Here is a 24,012-nt window from a genome sequence, read left to right as displayed (position 1 = left end):
AACCTACATCTCCATTTTGGGGGAGATCACCCCATACCAGATATGGGTGAGCCTATATCTTCATTGTCTTCTATTTCATGTTAGGTTCCATCTTTGTGTGCAGAGGAGGGTCAACCTTTTTGAAATGGGGGACAGGGAGAAGACAATCTTTCCCTTTCCAAACTATGGCTCTGATATTCAAAGGCCCCTTAATTTGGATAAGAGTTTCAAAGTTCCATTTCCACAGGGATGTCTACATAATATCTAGTCACCTTGCATGCAAGCCAAAGGCATCTCTACTTGGGGTAATGTAAAGTAGATGACCTAAACCTCCTTATACCCACAAATAACAATATCACAACACGTGTGTAGAGAGAGAGAGAGAGAGAGAGAGAGAGAGAGAGAGAGAGAGAGAGATTTTTTTCAAAAACATTTTTTTTTTTGTCCGAAAGCCCCCTTTCGAGGGGATGAAGCCAAGCTACGCACACAACCTTACAGTGTCAAGGCTCGAACCCACAACCTCTTGGGTAAGGTAAGTTGTGATGATGAGTGATGACTCGGGCTTACCTTATTTGTTTGACGCATCTTGGCAATAGAACCTGTAAGCATTTCACTAGTAACGATGGCTTGGCAGCAGCAAACTCTCCCATCGCAGGTGGACTTGTCGGATCTCTGTTCAGAAATCCCTAATTTTCCTTTCTTCTGTGAAAACCCTAATTTTTTATTCAGTGCTAACTGCTTATTGCTCGGATCTTTGCCAGGTACCCATGTACAATGATCCTGGGGGCGCGCAGAGGCCAGCAGCAGGTCCTGTTCCCAACCCTCTCATGTATGGCGCGGGCTCAGACATCTTGCGAACTGGACTAGGGGCATATGGCGAGAAGCTATTTGGAACCGGACGGGAATACGTGCAGAGCAACGTAGGGTCTTTTTCTTTACCCTAACATTAAGCTACCCTAACACCAGATTTGGTGATCCTCAACCCTGATGTCAGGCATGGTGTCCTGTAACTGCATCCCTAACCCTAACTTAAGCCTAAGCCTAACCATATCGTTTATCCCTGTCCTATCCCTATCCCTAAACATGACACTAACCCTAACCCATTTTTAAGAACATGTGTAACCAAGCTTGCATTTTCTTGCCTTTTTTTTTTGCAGATCAGCAGATACTTCTCTGGCCAAGATGTTCAGTACTACTTCCAAGTGAATGATCAGTATGTGAAGAACAAATTAAAAGTCATACTGTTTCCATTCCTCCACAGGGTGGGGCTTATTTCACCACGTTTTACCATGATCAAGTATTGAAGATAGTTTATCTTAGATGTTTAGTGCTTATCATCACAACAGGTTATTTTTTAAAGAGTCAAGCATGGCAGACTCTTCCCTGAGTGGTTATTGCACCATGCTGCCCACAAAGGGGCATGAATTTGATTCCCAACAAAATATCCCACAAGAAAAAGAAACGAAAAGAAAGTAAAGCTGCTTTTTTTGCCACTGCTTTCTTTCCTTGAAGAGAACTCACAGCACTTGCATGGTTTTGCAGGGTCATTGGACCAGGATTTCTGAGCAGGTAGCTGGTGGATTGACGTTCAGGCCCCCCATATTTGATATAAATGCTCCGGATCTTTACATCCCACTCATGGCATTTGGGACATTTCTTGTGCTTTCTGGGATCGCGTTTGGGCTTCTTGGCAAGTAAGATATTTTTATCACAATCATTGTCTTATCTCATCCTTTCGTGTCACTTTCTTCACCTTAATTTATGAGGTTCTTTTTAATTGTTATCTTTGCGTTCTCAACGAAGCTTCCATTTTTTTTTGGCTCTTTTAAAAACTTGTCTTAAGGCCACGCCTATTGGATCTTCTCTCTCCCTGCATTGCATTTGAAGATTGTTTGGTGGAGGTATCCTCAACAATTGGAAGTTTTCAGATTGTGCCAGCAACTAGGAAGTGTGGTGTGTTAGCCTCTCACCTAGAGGAAGCTCATCATAGGGAGCAATACCTAGAACACTCATGGGAGTTTGCACTATATCCATGGGAACACATGTTCCAAGGAGAATAGATGTCCAAATGTCATAAAGTGAGTAAAAGATCCTAGAACATGTTAGTAATCTCCTATTTAATATCCCTAGGGCTCCATGTGTCCCACATGTGTAAATGGATCCTACCCCATGTGCCTAGGCCCATCCCCATGTGCATGTGCACCACTAGGACACTTTGCTACAAACCAGCCCCTCCTACAATGATTTCGTCCTCGAAATCAAAGGGTGGTCGTGCACAAAATATATACAAAAGGCTATGTACAAAAGCGAAAAAATCTACCCATATCCTAGATGTATACATGAACATGACCATGACCATGGCACCCTCCTGGATCATAAGGAAAGGATGAAGGAGTGTCGTCGATGGTGAGGGTAAACAAACAATCTCAAGGATCAAAAGGGAATCCACGAAAAGCATGCGTGGAATCAAAAACCATACGCTATTCGCCTAGGTCGAAAGGATGGTGTCGATGCACCTCTCCGAAGATTGGATAGCCACCAATAATGCCCGGATCATATGGAAACCCTTGGTGACCATCATCCAACATTGAGGCTATATGACGGCCTGGATAAAAAATGAACATGACCATGCAAGCCTCATCTCGATCAATGCATCCATCCATCATAGCCGTCATGTGAAATCCCCACGGCTCAGGAAAATCCATGTGCACTCATGCCAAGAACACATGCTAGATCATTGCAAAGGCTCATCATCACACCAAGGACCATACATCTCATATGGCATAGGTCACATCCAAAGGTAAATGCCTGGACTCCATAGAACATAGAGTCGTGTAGACATCCATAGGAGCCAAATGAGCATGCCTCATAGGTGGTATCATGCAAAAACATATGTGAATCAATGTCCTCAGTGTAGATATCCATAGGAGCCAAATGAGCATGCCTCATAGATGGTATCATGCAAAAACATATGTGAATCAATGTCCTCACTTCATCCATCACCATGCATAGGTCCATAGGCATGATCCACATCACAAATGACCACTTGAGCATAATCCATATGTACCAAGGCATAATCCTCATCATTGTCCATATAACCCTCGTAGTGGTCACAATCATAGACTCTCCACTCATCTCTTAAGAAAGGGTCATAGATTAGGTTCCCATAGAACCTTCATGAAGTATCCAATAGCTGCTCACTACTAGATGCATGAATAACTTCATCATCGATGTCATCTATATCATCAATGTCATCCACATGCTCACTAGTATCATAAAGCTCATCCTCATCATATGTAGCATGTGTATGCATATTGTCATCAGCCACATCAACATAAATGCTCTCCTCATCACAAATAATGATGGTAGATGAATCATCAACACTTGCATAAGCATCATCATCAAGATGCCTAATGTCACCGTGATCAACAATGTATATGTCTTCACCATATGTATAATCTTCATCCCCATGTGCATGGCATATGTCAAATGCATCCTCATAGGCATGTGCATCATCACATGAATCATCATCCCTTGTGTCAAACCCAATTGCATGCACATCCAAAATATCCTCAATGATCAAGTCTTTATGATCTTGTAATATCAAATCATAAGCTGAAAATGTATCCATCAAAGCACTTATGGAAGTAATCCAAGCATTCCTATTTTCAACTTGTGTATTCCTATTGGCCACGAACACATTGGTGATGTCTTGTCGAGAGAGAATCGGCATCGAGATCTCCTCATGTACTTGATGTCCGAAAATTACATCAAGTGTCTCATTCACTTCAACACCCACAATGTGTGCATAAAGACCCGCATAGTCATACTCTATGCAATGACCAAAAGATTGAGTGAGCGGGTAACCTCTTTTATCAATCTTGATATCCAAATCTTTTAACATGAGTTGAAGCATTCCTTCCCCATTCAAACATGAAATGTAGCCAAGAATGGGTACCACCAATTGAATCATTTCTCTCGCTTAGCTCAACAAACTTGTCCTTGTGATTGACCCTTTGGGCATGCATGTGGACAAGTCCCATCAACACCATGATCTTATCTAGACCAATATCCTCATCAATTTGCAAAATACTTTGAGATACTTGCATGAAATCTTTGTTCAATCTTTGCACAAAACTCTTTATACTTTCCTTCTCTTTGATGTTGGGAATAAAGAAGGAAAGGTACCAACATTTCTCCATATATCTAGATAGAGAGTCCTCATGTGAGAATACCATGCATCGATCTCTAAAGCAATTTTGTTCATGAGTGGTCACAAAGTATTGCACAACATCATATGCCAAATTTTGCCAATCCCAATCATAGTTGTGCATTTCCTTCAACCACCAAGCTCTAGCTCTTCCTTTGAAATGAGAAGTCACTTTCTTCACTTTGGCAAGCTCGTCACAAGGAAAGGCATGAAAATAAACATCCCAATTACGAATCCAATCCTCGAGTCCCATGCAAGTGATTCTTTCGCCATCGAATGCAAACAATATTTTTGCAAATGGCTTACCTCTTTTGATCCATAAACTACTCACTTGAGTAGATACCATATAATCAAGAAAAGCTTGCACCTTCATTGATTCCAACAACCTTGCATGCAAAAGTAAATGCATCATGGCAAATCTAAGCTTTGCTTTTGCGCCATAATGTTCTATAATCTTTATGTCTTCAAAAGCATATTTTTCTTTGTCTTGACTCTCAAATGATAAAGATCTTTGATAAGCATTTCCATCCATTGTCTTTGAAAATGAAGAAGCTCCAGTTGGCTTTACTTTTGAGAGAAGTCTTGTCCATGCACAACAAATATGCTTGAAGAAGATTGCTTGGAAAAAACATTTCTTCTTGCATTGGAGGCACCACCCATGAGATCTTTGCGGAGTAACGGCAGATGCATCAATGAAGGCTTGTTGTTGATCCTTCATCATTGATTTTATACGGTTGTTGTATCTTCGTTGCTCTTCTATGCTTGCTGTCATGTTTGCTATCATACTTTGCATGAGCATCATGTCATTAGTTCCGGTTGGCCTAGCATTCACTTCATGCATTTGCACCCTTTCATGCACATTTGCATCAACATCGTCTCCATGCTCATGAAATCTTTGCTCATCATCATGGAGATCTTGCACAATAGCTTCATCCTTAATCACATTGTCCCTCGTATCATATTCACCAAGCCCCAAATCATTGGTTGCATCCACACCCTTCCTTGGCTTGCTCCGCCTCATGGCTGAAAATGGAATTTTAGGGTTTGGATGGCGAAAAGAAGTGAGAATCGGGTGATCTAGGACTCTATGGAAAGATCTTGTGATGTAGAATGCAAATATGCAAGAAAACAGAAGATTTTCGAATAGCCCTAATATTCTTTGTTTTAGGGTTTTTACCGCACTGCAGAAATGGTCCTAAAACACAAAATATGGGTCCAAATCAAGTATTTCTTGGCTTGTTGGATAGCAGTAGAGATATACCAACTATACTCAAAGTGGTTTGATCAAATCAAATTTTTGTGAAGACTGAATTGGCTTTTCGTGAAAAAGTCAACTTGCTAGATTTCACCTATCAAACGGTATCTGAATACAGTGGTTATTGGCTCATTGGATAGCCCTAAGGAAGTACTATGAAGACCTTTAAACACTTTTTTGATAACCCTAAGGGTCTGAATTAGGGTTTTCAATATACTACTAAACTCTAATTTGAGTGTCCCACGGGTGTCCAAATCAAGAGGTTCATATCTCTCCTTGTAGCATTCAATCGGCTCTTCCAAGAGGTATAATTGCCCACTTGAGATCCTTAATCACCAAGAAATGATTAGTGACTTTTGTGACCAGCTGTCTGAAAAAATTTGGTCAGCATCTCCTTTGTATTTTGAGTCAAATCTCAAAATAAAGTAGCCTCAATCCACAATGCCTTTTGCAATAGCATATATACATCCATTTTGCTCAATGCATTACTCATGTCAAGAGCCCCATGTGTGAAAATATACCTAAAATAGGCCGCCCAAAAAGGGCCAACTTCTATGCTGGTCATTAAAATTCTCATATAAATACGAGACCCTTCTCGTGTTCTCCATGACCAACCTACGTGGACCAGGCGCATCTGCGTTTCTCTTCACAGCAGCGTTCCATCGCTCATGCCCTGGTCGCCTCACATCAGCCCTCCAACGATTGTGCCCCGGTCGCCTCACAACTGCATCGCCATCTCCTGCTGGTTAGCACACAGGTCACCTATAGCTAGGTCATGCACTGTGTTAACTGCAGCTTGTCACCACCTACAGCCAGTTTATGCGCAGCATTAACTGCTATTGGTCTGGGCACCTACATCAGCCTCTCCGCAGCACTTTCGCCGCCTACATCAGGTTCTCCTGCATCGCCTACATCAGGCTGACTTCGTCACCTTCATCAAGCTAACAATAGCGTTAACATCACCTACTGTTGCTGGACTACATCGCCTACATCAGGCTCACTTCATCGTCTACATCAAGTGGTCTTCGGCGTTTGCTTCAGACTTATATCGGCGCCTTCATCAAGGTCACTCCAGCTTTGTTAACCGCGTTTTATGGGACAACAGTTCTTTTTGCTTATTCGGAGTCTCACATAGAGCTCGTGTACTGGACTTCATCTTTTATATTCACATCACCATTGCATACTGTGTGTTTTACTCTGATCTTTCATATATTTGGTCCTTTGGTCTCTTTTGCCCTCACACCCCATTGCCCACATGCAATACTCAATGATGTCGATGTAGAAGTGTTGATGTAGGCCGTGTCGATGGAGAGCTTTTGCTTGCCGATCCCCTGGCTAAGCCTTCCCACCTCTTTACCGAGTTCGGGCCTCAAGGCAAAGGTTGGGGCTAAGTCTTCACACCAATGTATCTAATCCCCCTCCTTGCCGCTTTACCAAAAGCACTCACGACAAGGAGAGTTCATGCCATGCTCCCCCTTGGCCTCTCCACCAATGCGAAGAGTACCCTCACACACATACTAGATTCTATGAATCAAAGTGAATACAATGTGTGTGAGAGTGGTGTATAATCCAAAATGTAGGGATGGAATTACTTACAATAGTTTTAGCATGAACTCATGCTCACTCAAACATCATTTTAGCATGTACTCATGCCTGTTTATCCTCCATGTGACTCCAATCACATCAATCACCACAAAACAACATCCACATAGCATCCAAAATCATGTGATTCACAAGCACAATTCATTGATTTGCATCACTTCAGTCCCTTTGCTTTTACTTCATGGCCCTCATCAATGCACCAATCAATCAATCATATGGCAAGTAGACTCCAATTGATTTAATGAACACCAAGGGAGTGATGTTTGCTTAATGCTTAAGCAAATCAATGGTTCATATGATGCATCCAAGAAATCCTTTCAATAGTAGATGTATGGCTATGCAAGAGCTTCAAATCTCATGAGCAATCCCATCATTGCAATTAGCATGCAAGTAGGCAAAGTAATGGCATTCCAAGCGCTTAAAATGCAGCCATAAGCATCCCATATATCACTTGTAATGAAGCTTCTTGGCAATGGCATTCAAACATTTAAAATGAGACTTGCTCCATGATTATTGCTTGAATGTTGAAGCCTTGAGATTTGGGATGGTTGAAGCCTTGAAGAAGAAGATCAAAATTCATTGAAACTTGCAATTTGATAATCGTGGCTGCTTCATGACCAAATCTCCTTGTCTCTCACTTGACCTTAGCCAAGCTTAAACAACTTAAGCAAGCTTAAGTCTACTCCCAAGAAATCGTGAGGCAAAACGGCCTTGCTTAGGCTTGCTTTAAAAAAAAAACTCACCAATTGAAGTGCTTAGCAAAAATGATCTTGCTTAGTCTTGCTTTTAAAAAAAACGCAGCAATGGAAATGCTTAGCGAAGTGATCTTGCTTAGGCTTGCTTTAAAAAAAACACATCAATTGAAATATCTCTTTTTTAATCCAAGCTTGGCTTGCTCCATGACTCGAATCATACAAGACGGCTGTAGAAAACGCAGCAGACAGCCCCCAGCACTATGCGCACTAGACGCCTCAAAACGAAGCATATCAAACACTCTATTGTCCCTATTATGCCTTGCATTATTTAACCCAAGCTTAAACAAGTTAAAGCTTATAACCAAAGCAAGGAAAACGCAGCTACACAGCCCCAAATCTACAGAATCGTCATGTGCGATTCAGCGCTAATTATAGATGAAATTAGCATCTGAGCAACACGACATTCAACAGGAAACCCTCAATGAAGCAAAATGGCCGTGATACCTCCTCAAATCAGTGCAGAAATGAGCTGATTTTTCTCCATGAATTGAAGTCTTGAAGCTCCATTGATAGGTTCATTAGGAAGGTCTTGGAAGGCCCATTCAAAACCCTAACAAAATGTTGATCAATAGCAAGGAAGAAGCCCTATTTTCCCACAAAAATCAAGCATGTAAAGAAGGAAGAAACTCAAAAACGTTTTGATTAAGAAGCTTAATCAAGATTAGCATAATTTTCCCCCAATGTTGGTCTCTTCTTTCAAATTTTGGAACGGCTGTCTCAAAATTTGGTCCTCAGTCAATCCATGACTCCAAAACTTTACTCAAATAAAAAATTCAAGATAATCCTAGCATTCTACACTCTCCATGTCCCATTTCTTGAGAACTCAATCAAAATCAAGAAAATCAAGAAAATTCCCAAGAAACTCCAAGAAAATCAAGAAAATGTAATTTTTTTTGAAATTTTTAGAAATCATGGATCAAAGATAAAGCTCCGATAGCATTGCAAGCAACTAGGAAGTGTGGTGTGTTAGCCTCTCACCTAGAGGAAGCTCATCATAGGGAGCAATACCTAGAGCACTCATGGGAGTTTGCACCATATCCATGGGAACACATGTTCCAAGGAGAATAGATGTCCAAATGTCATAAAGTGAGTAAAAGATCCTAGTATATGATAGTAATCTCCTATTTATACCCCTATGGTCCCATGTGCCCCACGTGTGTAAATGGACCCTAACCCCATGTGCATGTGCACCACTAGGACACTTTGTTAAAGATTGGCCTTAAAAATCTTGATTTTGTTGAACCCTCATTTAGTCTTTATCTTTTTCCTCTTCTAGTTCATCTTGTTCCATTCTTATTACCTCTTGTGAGGCTTCAAATCATAGGAATCTTCTTTCAACAGAAAACAAAAAGAAACAAAACAGGAAAAAAGTAACCTTTTTTTCAAAAAAAATCTTAGCTTTGAAAAGTATAAGTTGCTTGTGAGCATAGTTATGGGACTGGTAGAAATAGATGCTCAATGGGGTCAAATAGCACCTCAAGATAGGTAGGGGGACCAAAACATGCTTTAGTTAATAAAGTAGGAAAGCTTATAAATAAAGCAGGGGCCAAGAATAGCTTGCTTATTTTTATATAAGTGACCTTGGGGCGCCTATCGGTTACTAGAGGTATCCACGCTGAGATGTTGGGGGCATGCAGGACCTCAGGGCCAAGGAGTTGCAAGTGGGTGGCTAACCTTGGTGGTGTGGGACCCTAGGTTGGGATTGGCAAGCTCGCGGCAACCAGACCTTAGGTTGGGGGGTGGTTCGAGGCATTGAACCTAAGGTTAGGTGGTGAGTCGCTAGCCACAATTCTTTGCGATCACGCGATGCGTATGACATCGGGCCTATGAAACCATGTTAGGGTTTCTTAGATATGTAGGTCTAACCCTTATCTTGGTGGTCCTATGACAGATAATCCTTGGTTGGATCTATGGAAACCTTATGATGGTATCGAAGGAGGATATGACAAGGATAGAACCTATGGATGTGGGGATTGATGGGTTGATGCATAGTTACAAGGGTGGTAGCAAACGAGTTTGTTAAACGGGTAGCAAACGCTTTTTATTTTTCGGGAAAGTATGCTAAATGTTTCATACAGGGGGGATTCAAGACCAAAATATTGTAGATTATGCTCTAAAATAGTGGGCATATCTTTATATAATGTCTAAACATACACAACATGCATCACTAAATACTCTAAAACATAGTGAAATTGCAAGTTTGGATTGTTGCATACTAATGGTAACATTTGGGAGCTGCTGGTTGGCAGGTGCTTGCAATTTCCATTGCCATGGCCCAAGACAAGCCTTAGAACTTAGAAGACAGATTCATGAGTCATAATCCACATTTCATTAAATCTAAAAACTATAGCAAATCATGAATCAAAAGAGCTCTCAGAGAGGCACAAATAAGTATACAAATCATGAAGTACAAATGTCATAAATGGTTCACGGACCAATCACCAAACTATTAAAAAAAACAATCTTAAGAGTCAAGCGGCAAGCCTCAAGTGTCAGACCTCAGCATCATTCTGATTCTTAAAGATTCTCCACCTCCTCAATCTCATCTCCCTCCTTAGATGTATTTGACTCAGTGTTATAAGGAGAAGATGCCTCAACCATAGTTGCCAAAAAATGAGTTTGCTACAAATCTAACTAGTAGCAAACGTTTTTTTCATATTCTTTTTTTAACCGTAAAAAAATATCTTATCAAGAAAGCAATCACTACACTTGCAAAAAGAAAAGAGTACCTACATAGCACTCAAAAATGACACCGCATGTACCTGCTTCTGCATGTGTTGCTTTTTTGCTTAGAATTCGCCTTGCTTCCGTGCCTAGGACTTTTGCATGCTATTTGCAAGGTTGGTATCTTTAATTTTTGCTGATTTTTTGCTTGCAATCTGAAAATTTAAAATTTCGGTATTTTTTCCAAGTTGCCTTAATTCTTTGCATCTCTTCACAATGCCTTGCTCCAATGATGCCATGTGGACTCACGTCACTCCTCAGGGCAAATATAGGGGTTTTGGCACAAACAGATGAAAATGTAATTTTTGCGGGAAAATATCAAGTGGTTTCCTTATCCGTGTGAAGGTCCATTTCTTGGGTTTACCATGCTCATAGGTTTCATCGCTGATTTTAGCCTCTTCAACAATGGACGAGAGAGATGGAAGCAATGAAAGGAATTCAGCCTACCGATGCAAGTGCATGCATGGACACAGAGGATGCCAATCCTACATAGGATACTATGCAAAGCCAAGCAAAGATGCCCAATGGTTTGTGAAACTGGCCTTCGTTAGGATTGTGGCACGGGTACTTAGCTTATCTTCAAGAAAACAACAATTTCATGTGTAAAACCTTGAGAAAGAGAGAGAAGACACCATAGTGAGGTCAAAATAGCCTTAGGCCAGCCGCCAACCTCCCCCCTCCGAGTTATATTAGATAAAACTCCTTGGAGGAGTCTTGAGTACAAGTTCTTAGAGCTAGAGAGCTCTGTTGTCTTTTTACATGTCTCAGCAATGAGAGAAAAGCTGAATTTATAGTTCTTGTCCAAAAGCACTTGAGAAAAGCGCTTTAAAACTCACTTATAGTCCAAAAAGCATCTTTTTAATAATAAAAGCTCTTGTCTTTTTAGTTTTTAGAAAGCTTTTAATCTCTTGCTTTCCGAAAGCTAGTCGCATCATTTCAGGCTTGTAAGGTGACCTTGTACTGCTTTCTTGGCCACATCACCATCGCCACATCATCGGTGCCACGCCACTTTAAAAAAAATTTGAAAATAAACTCTTTTTTTTTTCGCATTGCGTTTTGCATATCAACAACTTGTATTTTGAGGCTTCGGTGACATTTTAAACAGCTATCCTCCCCCCTCTGAGTTATATTAGATAAAACTCCTTGGACGAGTCTTGAGTACAAGTTCTTAGAGCTAGAGAGCTCTCTTGTCTTTTTACATGTCTCAGCAATGAGAGAATAGCTGAATTTATAGTTCTTGTCCAAAAGTACTTGAGAAAAGCGCTTTAAAACTCACTTATAGTCCAAAAAGCATCTTTTTAATAATAAGAGCTCTTGTCTTTTTAGTTTTTAGAAAGCTTTTAATCTCTTGCTTTCCAAAAGCTAGTCGCATCATTTCAAGCCTATAAGGTGACCTTGTATTGCTTTCTTGCCACATCACCATCACCACATCATCAGTGCCACGTCACTTTAAAAAAATTTATTGAAAATAAACTCTCTTTTTTTCGCATTGCGTTTTGCATATCAGCAATTTGTATTTTGAGGCTTCGGTGACATTCCCTCAACTTATTAAACAGCTATCCTCAACTGTCAGGTCTTCCTTTTCTCTGCTTTCACACTATCCCCATGCCCACACTAAGACTTGGGGTAGCCCTATGGGCTGGCCCCTATTCCTAAAAGCAAACCCTAACTATCTACACAATGATCTGGCATTTTCCCCGGTACCATACCAGATACACAGAATCACTGACATCATTCCAAAGGGAGACTCACAGCGCGGACTGGCACTGTTTCATGTGCAGGATAGTGCACACCTGACCTTGGACTCCTTTGCAGGACAATGCACACCTGACCTCGAACGATTGAGATGGATGCCTGGCTGACTCGTCCCGGGCTCACATGGGACCAGTTTACCATCCTAGGTCCTGCACCTTCTGTACAGATATGTCTATGTGGCATCCAAGTGCGGGATGCACGTGACACAAATACTCCCACCCCTTGCATCTCTCTAGTCGTCCTCAGGTAGGAGTTTCCTAGCATGATTCTCTTCCTGTTAAGATAAAGATGCACCCATTATATGTCAGAAGACACAAACACGTGCACACATGCTCGTCCTTGGGTTTAACTAGGCATCCCTATCCTTGGCACACATACACAAATATGTTCATGAGCATAAATCAAATAAACAAATGAATGCACAAACAGTTCCTTGTTTTTGACACCAATTCCTTGGTTTTTACACCAGTTCCTTTTGTAGTCCAACTACCCATGTCGGTGTCTAACTATGGTTGACTAACAATATTCATATCCATGTACTTAGTTCTGATTTCCTTCACTGATAAACAGTGCCTTCATGAGATGGCTAGTCCCATGACTCTTGTACAAAAGATTTAGTGTTGTTCAATCTCAAAGTTGCTCCTTTTGAATACAACTTGGACAATAACCCTTGAAGCTTAAAGTTGAGAACAACTTTTAAGAAGCTAGGGAGGATGTCACCAGCTTAGACATTTCCAAGTATGAAAGGGGTTTGCTGAACTCCAGGATGTCTAAATATTTGGAAAGTACAAGCTTTAAATGGGGGATTATCCTAGAATACAAAGGACCACACTCCTAAAATCTACGAGAGTTGCTATTTTTGGCCCGACTCCGATGGAAATTATGCTTGCGTCATCTAGAATACTCAATTCCGTGCAGTGGAATATAAACCTTGACCATTCTCCTTTGTTCTTGGTTCCTTGGATGTCAAAACACAAAGGCCGGTGACATTCCCTCCGCTTCTAACCAGTTGTCGTCAATTGAAAAGCTTCCTGATATGCTTGTAAAACTTGTGGATACTCCGCAAAGAAGTTCTCATCCACCCACTTGGCATGCATAGTCGAATAATTCTTGAACCTGACAAGGTACTTTCTAGTAACCTTGGCACTTGCCATGCGATCTCCTTCTTTCCTTATGAAAGACAATCTCTTCTAATTGAAGAACTTCCTCTAGCTCTTCAACTTCTGTTGGATCCGTTCCAAAGGTTTGGGACCCTTATAAGCTCTTAGGAGACTCACATGAAAAGCATTGTGAATCCTCGAATGGGACCCTTATAAGCTCTTAGGAGACTCAAATGAAAAGCATTGTGAATCCTCGAATGATCGGGTAAGGCTAGTTTGAAAGCCACATCGTTGATCTTTTCCCATATTTGGAAAGGTTCATAGTACTTGTTGGACAACTTAGGTTTGCCCTTATTCTTACAAAGCCTTGCTTTCTCAAACTTCAACAATACCCAATCACCTTCCTCGTACTCCATCGCCCTTCTATGCTTATCACAACAGCCTTTCTTTACTTAGCCATTGACCTCTCTATGGCTGTCTACACTTGTGCAAAAGCCATATCTAAATCTCTCATCTGTTGCAAAGATCTCATCCTTAGTCCTTAGAAGTGGTGGTAGTACAACTTTGCCATAAACAACCTCAAACGGTGCCTTTCCGGTGAAACTATGCATTGTATTGTTGTAGGCAAACTCTACTAGTGGAAGATACTTCTCCCACTCCGTTTTCTGTTTTGCCCCATAGCACTTTAACAAATCCAATACCGCTGAATTTGCTATCTCATTGTGGCCATCCGTCTGTGTAACATGCAACGGAAGTATTCGTAATTGAGGATCCTGTCACACAAATGCTCACACCGTCTTTTGTATCCCGAGTTTTGCGAGTTTAGCAATCTCTTTTAAGACTCCAAACTTTAAGAGATTGAGAGAGAGAGAGAGATGGAAACCATACACCGTATGGGGTCCCGAATTACCCACTAAAGGGCCCCCTATCCCGTTACCGGAATAGTATTTGCTTTATTACTTTAAAGAGATTGAGAGTGGACTGACGATAAGCCAAACGCAAGATCTCGGAAGACCAAGAGTCGGGCTGAACTCTACATGGCTGTAGAAGCACCAATGATGTCTAATCTCGAGCCTATGCACTCTTCCCAATGGAATGAGGGGAGGTTGCAAATTTGAGGCTGTGATAGGGGTTGTTTGGGACTGTTCTAGGCTATGTATGAATGCTGTAAATGAATATGAATGCTGAGTTTTACCTTCACCAATTGGCTATAGCAAAACGATGAAGAGGTGAATGCTGAAAACTGGTTGAATGCACAAAACGCAAGGTTTACTGATAGCTGAATGCTGTAGACTGTTGCGTTTTGTGATGGAGGGCTAGATGCACATGCGTTGATGCTCGTATGGTTGTAGGATGAAACGCTTCTTCAAAACGTTGGTCGCTGAAGTGAACTATGGGCTGAAGACTGAAACACTGAAGTGCTTGCTGATGATTGCTGAGATATGAGATGATATGAATGAATGAGCAAAGCATGCCTATTTATACTACACTGAGGGCTGGTCGGTTGGCATTAAATGCTGGCCGACTGGATATAAAATGCTACACGACTAATAAATGGTGTTTAAATGCTGAAAATTGTGGAAAAAATGCTAGATAAATCCTAATAAATATTGTAAGGCTACCAGATACTATTTCAAGGCTTTTGCAATGATCTATATGTAATGGATGAATGATATGCAATATGCAGAGTGCTTTCTAATGCAAACTCTAAGGTTTCTACTGACTCTACATGCATGAATGCGTCTCTTCAAGTGGGTTAAGGGACTTGGATTGACTGACTGACTGTCTAAGGCTGAGAATGACCTACGTAGCTCATGCTTGACTTATCTTGGACTGAGGATTACAATGGGGTCACGGCGTATGGCAAATATCATCCTAAAAGGTGTTAATATTGTACAATGTTGCACTGATGATGATGAGCCAGCTTGTCACCATGCATTACAGTGCAGAGTGCATGTGACATTCTCTCCTGCTTAGCTTGGTGGCAGGTTCATGGCTTCCAAGTAGTCCGCCAACAACTGGGGGTACTCTTGAAAGAACTCCTCGTCTAGCCAAACGGCTTCGTGGATACCTTGATCTTGGAACTTCGTATAGAATTGACGTATCCGTCGACTGGAACCATGCTTCCAACGATGAAGGAGGATCTGCTCAAGCTCGATGACTTCGGCTTCGTCTACCATGTCTGGCTGCTGTTCATCCGAAACATCAAAAACTTCTGGTCCAACATATGGTTTTAGCCAAGAAACATGGAGAACATCATGCATCGTCGAAATGTTAGGCAATTTTAACTTCATGGAGACATCACTTAACTTTTAAACTATTGGGAAAGGTCTAAAACTACGGAATGAAAGCTTGGGACAACGTTTGCCCACTTGTTTTAATCTTTGTTTCATGATGCGCAGATAGACCCAATCCCCTTCCTTGAAGTGGACATCTCGTCTAGATTTATTTGCCTATCTGTTATAAGCTTCCTGTGCTTTGGTCAAGCGGTCCTTGACTAACTCAATGATTTTGGAAAATGCTTCCGTGGTTTTATTAGCTTCTAGAGATGGACACCAATCTCGTCAAAAGAGGAGAAATGGCGACCAAAGGTTGCTTCATATGGAGTTCGTCCGACATTAGATGAATGAGTATCGTTCAAGATAGCTTGGACCAATGGAAGATAATGTTCCCATTTGGACTGCTGGTCATGACAATATGACTTGAGAACATCAAAGGCCAACTGGTTATAAATGTGTGGCCGTCTCTTTGTGGATGGAATGCACTAGACAACTGTAACTTAGTTCTAAAGTTTTCGAATAATGCCCTCTAGAAATGCGAGGTAAACTTGGAATCTCTGTTTGATGTAATAGTGCTAGGCAAATTGGGTACCAATGTTTGAGAAAAAGACGGGCTACGACCTCAGCTGTGGCCATATGCTTGCATGGGATGAGCATGCAGAACATACTGAAGCGATCCACAGTGGTAAAACACTGAGTGTTACGAGATCCAGTGGATGTTGGTAGAGGACCTACAAAGTCCATAGGTATGTCGATGAAAGGTCCGTCGGGGATAGGCAAAGGTTGAAGTAACCCAGCCTTCTTTGTATGTGGAACCTCAACTTTTTGACAAATCTTACAGGCTTGAACATGTGAATATACATCATGCCTCATCTTTGGCCAATAAAAGGACTGTTCTAATTTCTCAAGGGTACTGTTGATACCTCTATGTTCTCCAACTAAGGAGTCATGGGCATCATGGAGAAGAGCTGATCGCTTTTCCTGAATGACACAGAGGCGGTTCTTGAAGAACAACCAACCTTTCTGCACTGAATAATGGCCAGGCTCAAAAGTGAGGGCCAAATTATACTGAGTACCAAACTCAGGGGAGTTGACATACTGGTCTTTCATGCTATCTAAGTTCTTCCCCGTGATTTCGAGAATAGTAGACTCCTGCACTGCCTGGATGCTCGCCTTTCGACAAAGAGCATCTGCTACTGGGTTATGCTTACCAGGGATGTACTCAATCATTCCTCCAAACTGCTGGAAGAGTTGACTCTACCTGGCTTGCCGATCACTCCACTGGGCACTTGGCATGGTTTGAAGCCACTTAAGTGCTTGGTGGTCTGTTTTGACTGTGAAGACTTGTCCATAAAGGAAAGGCTTCCAATGTTTGAGCGCTCTGATCACACCTAAAAGCTCCTTGTGATAAACCGAATAATTCTTTTCGGTGACATCCAACTTTCTACTATAGTAGGCCACGGGTCTATTGTCCTGCTGGAGAACTACACCTATGGCTACATTGCTTGTATCCGTAATGACCTCAAAAGGTTCATCCCAAGATGCTAACTTCAAAACATGCGCTTCTGAGGGAGCTTTCTGGAGTGCACGAAATGCATCAAGCGCCTTGCCTGTGACTGAGACTTTTTGTTTACGAGTCTTCACCCCCTTGAGCAAGTCGGTGAGAGGTGTTGCAAGGTTGGAAAACTGGTGAACATGGGTGCTGTAGGCTTGACAAAGGCCTATGAAAGAACGGATCTCTTGGGCGATCTGAGGGATGTCCCAATCTAAGATCTCCTAAACCTTTGAGGGGTCCAATCCAATACCATTGGAACCGATGATATAGCCCAAGTATTGAATCTCTTTAACGCCGAAGATAAGACTTTTTGGCGTTTATGTAGAGCCCATTATCTCGCAAAAGTTGCAAGACTTTCTCCACATCTTTCTTATACTGCTTCGCAGTGGCTGAGAATACAAGTATGTCATCAAGAAAGATGAAGATACACTTACCAATGAGGACTGCGAAAATCCTGGACATCATTTTATTGAAGGTTGCTGGTGCATTTGTAAGCCCGAAAGGCATGACTACAAACTCATAGTGACCACGCTATGTCCGGAGAGCTGTTTTTGGAATGTCAGCTTTGAAAATGTGGACCTGATGGTAACCACTCTTGAGATCGATCTTAGTGAAAAATTTTGCACCGTCTAAACGCTCCAAAATGTACTTAGTCCTTGGCATAGGAAACTTTTTCTTAATGGTGAGTTTATTCAATGTCCTGTAGTCTACACAAAGGCGTGCAGACTTGTTCTTCTTTTGGACAAATAGGATGGGTGCAACAAATGGTGAGAAAGAAGGCCGAACGAATCCGGCTCGGAGGAGCTCAGATAGCTGTCTTTCTAGCTTGCCCTTTAAAGTCTTGGAAAGACGATAGGGAAACCTGCTAGGAGGTTCTGATCCAGGGACCAAATCAATATGATGGTCCTCAGGACGGGATGGAGGGAGACTGGGCGAAAGATCGTCCCTAAGCATAATGTCTTGATGTCTGGACAGGAGATCTGCTATTTGTGGGATTGAAGATAAGATAGGTGCTACCGATGAGGTAGAGGCTGTCTAAGCACGAACATAAAGTAGTGCTCCTTCCGCTCCCTTGCGGATAGCTCGTCGGTCTTGGAGATGCGAAATCAATGGGATGCCAAGAATGCTTCTATCCCCACGAATCATGACGGGCTCAAGAAACCCTTAACAGATAGTAAAAGTGTCTTGTCCCCAATCGGGAATAGGCTCATATTGGCGAAACCATTGGATTCCTAAGATCATGTCACACCCCAAAAGAGGCGAGACAATGAAATCTCGTTGGAATGAGGTCTTTTGAACGTCAAAGGCAACTGGTGTGACTTTTGAGATATGTGGGTGCGGAGACCAAGTGTGAACCCGTCCACATCCAAATGAATGTGGAGCTCATCTTGTTAGCCAACTGGGGAGAGATGGCGTCCTCAGAACTGCCCATGTCAAACAGGGCTACAAACTGTTGGCCCTTGGTAGAGCCATAAGCCCGGATGAGGCTTTTCTGTGCAGCATCGCTCTCACACTCTTGCTTAGCATCAAATACCACGGATGGCATAGGATGCATAGAAGGTAAAAGCTGAACCGCATTGGTGGTAGTAGGCGGGGCTGGAGGAGCTGGAGAGGCTGTGGCAACTGTGGCAGAAGGTGCTTTGGCAGCTTGTTTCGCTTGCCATTTGTGGCAATCCTTCTTACCATGTTCTATGATATGACAGAAAAAACATCTGTTTTTTGACTGGTATTTCTTTTGCTTCTGTGGAGGAAGATAACCTCCAGTGATGCTTGCTTTAGCCTTTTCATCAGGGGTTTTCTTAGGCTTAGATTCTTTATCCTTCTTACCCCTTGAATTGGAGCTATTACTGCCGTCCTTTTTAGCATCTTTGGGCCTCTGTTCATCTTCATTTCTTCATTCTGAGCGATAGTCAAAGCCCGGTCATATGTACTGGGTTCAAAGTTGCGAACTGTGAATCGGATGTTGGGATCTAATCCACGAATGAATTGCTCGATCTTGGCCTGGGCAGATAGCCCTAACTGCTGTGCTAAAGTGATGACCTTTTTGGAAAACTGAAGCACCGGAGACCCGTTCTGTTTGAGTCCACAAAACTCATCTACCAGACCGGTCATATACCTGGGTGGGAGAAATCTGGTCTTCAGGTCATGAACAAACGTATCCGAGCTAAAAGCTGTGACACATGTGGTCTGGTCTGTATGAAGACTAGACCAATGTTGCCACCAAGTGACTGCCTCACTTGTAAGGTGGGGAGCCGCTACGTGGACTCTATCCCGAGGATCTGTTATCCTAGCTAATGGAAAATGAGAAGTAAATTGATTAAGTGCTAAATGATCACACTTACCATCTGGCCTCGTCTACTTACCATTTGATCACACTTACCATCTGCTTCTACTTTTTCTTCTCTCCGTTTGGCCTCGTCTTCTCTTCTTTGTTGTTCCATTTGAAAGAAGAGGGAGATGTAGTCGGGGGCCACTGGAGGTGGAGGACGTGCTGCTCTTGCCTCCAAGAGTTGGAGACGCTCCATGAGAAGCTGGGTTTGAGCTCTAAGTAGAGCTATGGTGTCTGCGGTAGTCGGAAGAGCAAGGTCTCCTTCGAGGGATACTTCTTCCGGTTGATGGGTATGAAATGAGCTTGCTTACTGAATCTGTTCACAATCGTCCAAATACCATCATTCCCTAACTTTGACTTCGGCAAGTCAAAAATGAAGTCCATCGCTATACTTTTCCATGGCCTCTTGGGCACAGTAGAGGCATAAGCAATCCTGGAGTCTTTTGACGATTATTCTTAACCTTTTGATAAGTTAAACATTCGGATCATACTTGTCAATATCCTTTCTCATGCTAGGCCAATAGAAGTATCGTTCCAATGCCTGCGTAGTAGAAGAAATATGTCTATGCCTTGCATAAGGTGGTGCATGCGACTCTTCAATCACTTTTTGCCTCAAATCCTTGGTTACGCATAACTGTGTATCCATCATCAAATCTCTCTCTTTCAAGGAATAGTGATTAAGTGTTTGACCATCCTCTAGCTTTTGCATAATCCCCCAAAGTCTTCATCATGCACATAGTAATCTCTCATGGAATCCAACTCTCTATGACATGCAATGGTCACTGAATGTACATGTGGTCTCCTAGATAGAGCATCTGCAACCACATTCTTCTTTCCAGGTGTATGGATACGTTGGAAATGAAACATGGACAAAAAGTTTGCCCACCTCATATGCTTCTCGGAAAGCTTAATTTGGGTCAGAAAAACTTTGATGATCCGTCTTCACCATGAAATCAGCCCCAAGCAAATAATGCTTCCATGAAATAAGAGCATGAATCACAGCTAGAAGTTCTCTCTCATAAACCTGCAAGAGTTTCTCTCAGCATGTTGCAACCTTCGGCTCTCAAAGGCAGTAAACCACATGCTCTTCTTGTTGCAAAACTGCCCCTATACAATCCCCACTTGCATCACATTCTATCACAAAAGGTTTCACTAGGCCTGGAATGACGAATACCCACTTGCATCACATTCCACCACAAAAGGTTTCATAGAATTTGGAAGATGAGCTTCCAAATGGGACAAAACAGAGCAAATTCTGAAAAAAGACCTAATTTTGCATACCGACTCTTTTGGTGGATTGCTGACCATTCTTTTAGTGCTATGTTGGGCTCTCTCAACTAAACGTGGTGGGGCATACTTTTCAAGGTGTGGGATTCAAGAACTCAATGGACTTAATGCAAGGAGATCTTTGTCACTGTGGATTTTGTGCAAGGTCTATAGAACAGGAGTGCACTGGCTAGCAATTATCTAGCTAAATGTTGATTGCGGCTGCTGTACTGGCTGCTGGGCAGCCTTTTCAGGGGCCTACTGACAGCTTCCTTGCATCCATTGATGGTTGCCCTTGCTGTATGTATCTAGATCAAGTTTACCATCTTTCTCAAGCCTGCAATGAAGGCAACCTTAATTTGGCCAAGCCCATCAAGCTTGACATCACCCAGTGAGCTAGTGGATGCATGTAACTTCCAAGTGGGTCATAGTTGGAAACATCTAGCGTTATCCTTTTTGTACCAATGCCTCGTTTATGATACATATGGATAGAATAGCTATATGAGAACAATGTGTATGCTAGCACTGTGCTGCTGGCTGTTGTGTAAATGATTAATGGTTATTACCCCATTTTACCATTCTTGATCTGTTAAACGTCTTTCTAGTTTCTTCAAGATTTATTTACCAACATTTGCATGCTCAAGTTCTCTCCATGCATGAAATCTGAACTTGGTTTCTCCTCACAATTGCAGGTTTAGCCCAGAGGCATTCAGCCTTCAGTTCACAAAAGGATTGCTTGCTTGGATTGCAAATGTTATACTGATTCGTCTCTCCCTGTATGTACTTGGCAATGGAGATGCCGCCATTCTGGACATTGTGTCATATGGGGGCTATGCCTTTGTTGGCGTCTCCATTTCGATACTGGCACGCATCATATGGAGCTACTCATACTACATCATGATGCCTTGGACCAGTCTCTGTATGGCCGTCTTTCTGGTCAAGACCATGAAGCGGGTTCTTTTTGCTGAAGCCAGGAGTTATGACAGAGACTCAAGCAAGCACCATTATTTACTACTTTTTATGGCCATTGCTCAGTTTCCATTGTCGATTTGGCTTGGATATTTCAGAAGTACATGACCTTGAATACATCTATTTTGGTTACTCCTGCACCGAGTGTAAAGTACACACCTCACTTCCTGACCATGCTTTCTATGATGGGGATTTGATCTGTCAACAAAGGTTCCTTATCTGCACACTGGGAGAGGCAGCACAATAGTCTTGTACATTGGAGGGGCTGTGAAGGGAAAATGCATCCATTGTTGCTGATATGAAGTAGTTTGTGATTGGAGTGTAATCCTTTTCTTTACACGAACACTTGTAACTCAAAAGCATTTTTTCTGGTGGGTGAAATGCTACGTTCAAGCAGATTTCAATGGAAGTTTTTAAGCTTGGTATGTCATAGACACTCTCTCCCTTTCGTAGCATTTTGGGCCTAGAAACTTATCTTTGGAAGGGAACTGGATGCTGGTTGGGGCTGTGGTGGATTAGCATGACTTCATTTATTTAAAGAATACATTATTTTTTTGTGTCATTACTCTTTATAGTTGTTTTTTTTAATCTTAGTTATAGTGGTTTATTATGGCAAACCACGAAGTGATGGGTGCAAACTGAAGGTGGCTTCATAAACAATCACCCCGTCGTTGGGACCCACCTGGAGATCCGGCGGCTCTTGGAAGTTGGAGGCAGAACTGGGTTCGGACAGTCTTTGTAGTGGCAATCCATTACCTGGTGGGTCCACTCTCCAAGAGCCCAGTCAGTCTGGACAACCTTTGTTAATGCAATATATTAACTGGTGGGTCCACCTTTTTTGGGGGGGGGGGGGGGGGGGGGGGCAGGGGGGGATTTTTGGGACAAACTAAGGATGCCTTGGCAACAACCACCTGGGAGGATTTTTGGGACAAATGAAGGGTGCTTTGACAACCACCACCCCCCCATATCCTTGAATTCGGCAACCATTTGTTCTAGGTCCTCCTAGTTGGTTATTGTAAATATGCAAGGTGTATAATTCTAAGTCTCCAATCAAAACTTAGTTTGCTTGCACTCCCAAGTAGGTACTTGGAAAGCAAAATGTACTCTATAATGCTAGAACATTTCTTATTTAACAAACATTACGAGGCTCTAATGAAAACTCGTTTTGCTTGCATCTAAATGATTTTGAAAGTCACCTTGCCTTCTGCTGCTCATGTTCATGCCTAGAAGTAAAATCAATCATAGATTTTTTCTTTGGTGACATGCTAAATATTTTCTCTTGCTCTAGCTTGGGTACTTAGCATCACTTGTTACATCAATGTTTTAATATCATCAATTCAACGAAGCCACAAAAATAAAGAAAAAGATAATGAAAGTTCTTAAATGTGCATCCACCAATAGATTCTATTTCAAAATTGAAATTTGAATATGCTCCTATTGTAAAACCTTTTTCGTTTTGTTGAAATAATAAATACTTGAATTGTTTTAAGGTCCCTACAAACACAAGCTGATGCTTGAAACTATCTTTAATTCTTCAATCAACAAATTAATTTCTTGTGTAGTGTACTTTTCTTGAGTTTCATAATTCTTATCCCCATGGATAATCATTATACCATCTCGAAGTAAGCCAATGATATACAAATTCACCATAATCAAATCCAACAACACACGAGTTCAAAATTTAATGATTCTATCATTACTTACGTACATAGGGGGCAAACATAGTGATGATTGGAAAGTGAAATTTAATGGTTCTATCATTAAAAATATAAGAGTCAAACATTGATGATTGCAGAGTGGATAATATAATGGTTCTAATATTGGTTTCTTAATCAAACAAATTGTTTTCCTCATAGCAACATTCTAGGGTGCCATAATAAGGGCATTCTTTTCAATGCACATGTTAAAAGAAAAGTATGGAAATCACACAAAAAAAAACTCAACCTTTTTGGGCCAATTCTTGGTCTAGGAGAGTCACACTCACTTCTATTGTCATGCATATTCCACAATCATATCCTTAAGTTTGACTGAAATTTACATGAACATAATGACTCCTAAAATTGCAAATAGCATCCATTACAGCACCTTGTGTCTTGCAAAGACAAAACAGAAAGATCCAATGTATGTGATTAAGGTGTTACATGCATTAAGAGTTTTGATCAAGACTAAAGCTTAATAAATTATAGACAATTTATTTATTCAAGATAAATTTTTTGTATCTCACACTCCAACAA

General features: G+C 41.6%; 1 protein-coding gene across 1 annotated transcript; it reads left to right on the top strand.

Annotated features, from left to right (window-relative positions):
• The first annotated feature begins 477 nt into the window (after positions 1–477).
• LOC147626258 (uncharacterized) lies at positions 478–22,343 on the top strand. Its single transcript, XM_086816407.1, has 5 exons — positions 478–634; positions 741–899; positions 1,137–1,241; positions 1,522–1,673; positions 21,502–22,343. Exons 1-5 carry the CDS (start codon positions 602–604, stop codon positions 21,884–21,886), a joined length of 834 nt encoding a protein of 277 aa, XP_086672533.1. The 5' UTR covers positions 478–601; the 3' UTR covers positions 21,887–22,343.
• Positions 22,344–24,012: the final 1,669 nt, after the last annotated feature.

The sequence above is a fragment of the Cibotium barometz genome, chromosome 22 (assembly GCF_041138505.1).
Source record: "Cibotium barometz isolate CiBa-2024 chromosome 22, ASM4113850v1, whole genome shotgun sequence".
NCBI classification, from domain to species: domain Eukaryota; kingdom Viridiplantae; phylum Streptophyta; class Polypodiopsida; order Cyatheales; family Cibotiaceae; genus Cibotium; species Cibotium barometz.
The sequence above is the reverse complement of the archived record's forward strand: the minus strand, read 5'-3'. Positions and strand labels throughout refer to the sequence as shown.

What these genes read in the sequence shown, in the direction of transcription:
- LOC147626258 (XM_086816407.1), top strand. Translation starts at nt 602, where the DNA reads ATGGCTTGGCAGCAGCAAACTCTCCCATCGCAG. An exon ending in TGTTTCCATTCCTCCACAGG is followed by an intron (nt 1,242 to 1,521) that starts GTGGGGCTTATT and finishes ATGGTTTTGCAG; the next exon opens with GGTCATTGGACCAGGATTTC. An exon ending in GCGTTTGGGCTTCTTGGCAA is followed by an intron (nt 1,674 to 21,501) that starts GTAAGATATTTT and finishes TCACAATTGCAG; the next exon opens with GTTTAGCCCAGAGGCATTCA.